Source organism: Impatiens glandulifera, chromosome 6 (genome assembly GCF_907164915.1).
Source record: "Impatiens glandulifera chromosome 6, dImpGla2.1, whole genome shotgun sequence".
Lineage (NCBI taxonomy): Eukaryota > Viridiplantae > Streptophyta > Magnoliopsida > Ericales > Balsaminaceae > Impatiens > Impatiens glandulifera.
Window position 1 is genome coordinate 37,728,596 of NC_061867.1, and position 2,225 is coordinate 37,730,820.

Below are 2,225 nucleotides of genomic sequence, written 5' to 3' on the forward strand. Positions count from 1 at the left end.
ATAGTTTGCGAAAATCTCAGAATCGGACTGACTGATTGAATGTAGTCTTTTCTGTTTTCAATCTAATCTTTAGAATGTATAAATGTTACTAACATTAATGCATTTGCTTGATACCCTAGGCTTTCCATCCTTTTACTCAACCAATAGCCGGTTCAATGTGAGTTACTTTAAACAATTTCGGTCGTGTCAGCCGGTTGCAGCTGAGTTACTTTAAACTAGCTTAATGAATTTGGATAGAGGATTTGTAACATTTAAAAAGAAAAAGAAGAAGAAAATACATACAAATAGTCTTTTCGATTTACAACTGATCCACACATCGTCATGGAACGTTCATAAATCGAATTTTTTAAACTTAGAATTATATAGAAGTAGAACCGTAATGAAACTGAAATCACTAGGAGGATGTTGTTCAGTCGAGCTTAACATGTTCAACAATTCTCTCCTCCGCCATCTTGGAAACCTCTGGGTTTTCTACACCTTCCAGCAGCACTTGATCATCCTCTCCCTCGTCAACATAGTTAGGGTCCTTCTCGTCGATTGCAGGGGGCACAGGGTCAAGTTGGCTTGTAACTTCATCGGCAGGTCCCTCCCAGGTGAACTTACCTCCATGACCAAATTTGTGAGGCGGCAGGCTAACTGGAAGCCCGTCTCGGGTCGGATGTCGTTCCATGCGCTTCATGCCCTTATCCACCAGCTTCTTCTGTACGTGCTTTACTGTCTCAGGATATTGAGACGTCTTTAATACGACCTTATCGTCCTTCTGGCTTCCTGCTGCTTCTGTGACTTGATGATTCATTTTGAATAAGGTGAATGTTGTAAACTTGTTCTCTTGCTTCTTGTCCACCTTTCCGATGCTTTTGCATATATATAAACTAGTTCTGCTGAAGTTGAAGAGATATCCAGAAAGGGTTTTAAATAATACGTGGAGGTGGTAGAAGGGTGCGGTAGTTTTGAGACATGACCAGAAGCTTCCAGGAGTTATTTAATTATTGACAATGACACCTGTATTACTAGAGACTCATGTCATGTCAATCTAGTCTACCAACAATGCCAAGAAGATCAATGACACCTGTATTACTAGAGACTAATTTCTTGTCATATCGATTGCTTAATAGTTTTTTTTTGGTTTTACCAGTATTTTCTTTTTATAAAAAAATATTTTTTTTTTATAAAAAAAAGTAGGAAAAATTGGTTTTTAAAATTTAGAGACTAATATATCTTTTGAGTTTAGAGGATATAGTTTAAGTAAGAGAATTGTACCTTAAAAAGATGATAAAATTATATGGTAGTTATAGTATTTATATGGATAAAAGTATTGATTAAATTGTTTAAGTTTTGAGATAAAAACTGAATTTTGAAATAAAAACTGATTTTTATACCCGAGCGAAAGTTAGCACCCTCCAACCTAATTTTCGACCGAGGGCTACTTTGTCTACATCCAATCCGGCCAACGTTCAAGACCCTAACGTCCCGCTGCCCAAATTGATCCGTTTGATATTTAGGGCCTATTTTCTTGATGTTTTCTGTGTTTATTTTATTTTTCTTATTTTTAATTCTTCATTTTATTTTCTAAAAATTGGAAAAAAATATTAAACATTTATTGTAGAGCCTAATGAATATGTTGGCTATGCATCGTTTGAAAAAGAATTAGTTAATGTCGTAGTTAATGGGCATGAAAACTATAATGTTTTTCATATTTTCATTTTTTTTCCATTCTTTAAAATTTCCTAGTATATGAACTATGACTTTATTTTTTTTTAGAAAATGTCTTAGTGTGAGAACTAAAGTGAAACATCTCTAATCCTATTTTCTATATTATGTTAGAGATGAGTAAACAGAAACATGCTTTAACACTTATAAATATGCCGAAGCTAAAGAGTGCCTTTTATCATTACTAGGCAATTTCTATATACATAGTTCACTTGTTAGCCAAGTGGTGCTACAAAATTCGATCGTTCAATCTATGTCCCTACAAAATACGGTCGTTCAGTCTTGGTCTCACAAAATACTCGGTCATTCAGTCTTGGTCCCTCTTCCCACACTCATCACTATGATCGTATACCTACACCACACAAACATAATGAGTCTAAAGACCCAACAAGAGTTTAAGGATTCAAAACAATGATGTGATGATTTACTTCCTGTACAAAGAGTAACTTATGCATAAAAAGATAATAGAAAAGACAGTTAAAACTTTATTGTTTCCATATTTGGGTTTTTAGAGT

The 2,225-nt window shown here is 34.6% G+C and overlaps 1 protein-coding gene across 1 annotated transcript; it reads right to left on the minus strand.

Moving 5' to 3' along the window:
• Nucleotides 1–232: 232 nt before the first annotated feature.
• LOC124942915 lies at nucleotides 233–829 on the minus strand. Its single transcript, XM_047483488.1, has one exon. It carries the CDS (start codon nucleotides 794–796, stop codon nucleotides 410–412), a length of 387 nt encoding a protein of 128 aa, XP_047339444.1. The 5' UTR covers nucleotides 797–829; the 3' UTR covers nucleotides 233–409.
• Nucleotides 830–2,225: the final 1,396 nt, after the last annotated feature.

What these genes read in the sequence shown, in the direction of transcription:
- LOC124942915 (XM_047483488.1), bottom strand. Translation starts at nt 796, where the DNA reads ATGAATCATCAAGTCACAGAAGCAGCAGGAAGCCAGAAGGACGATAAG.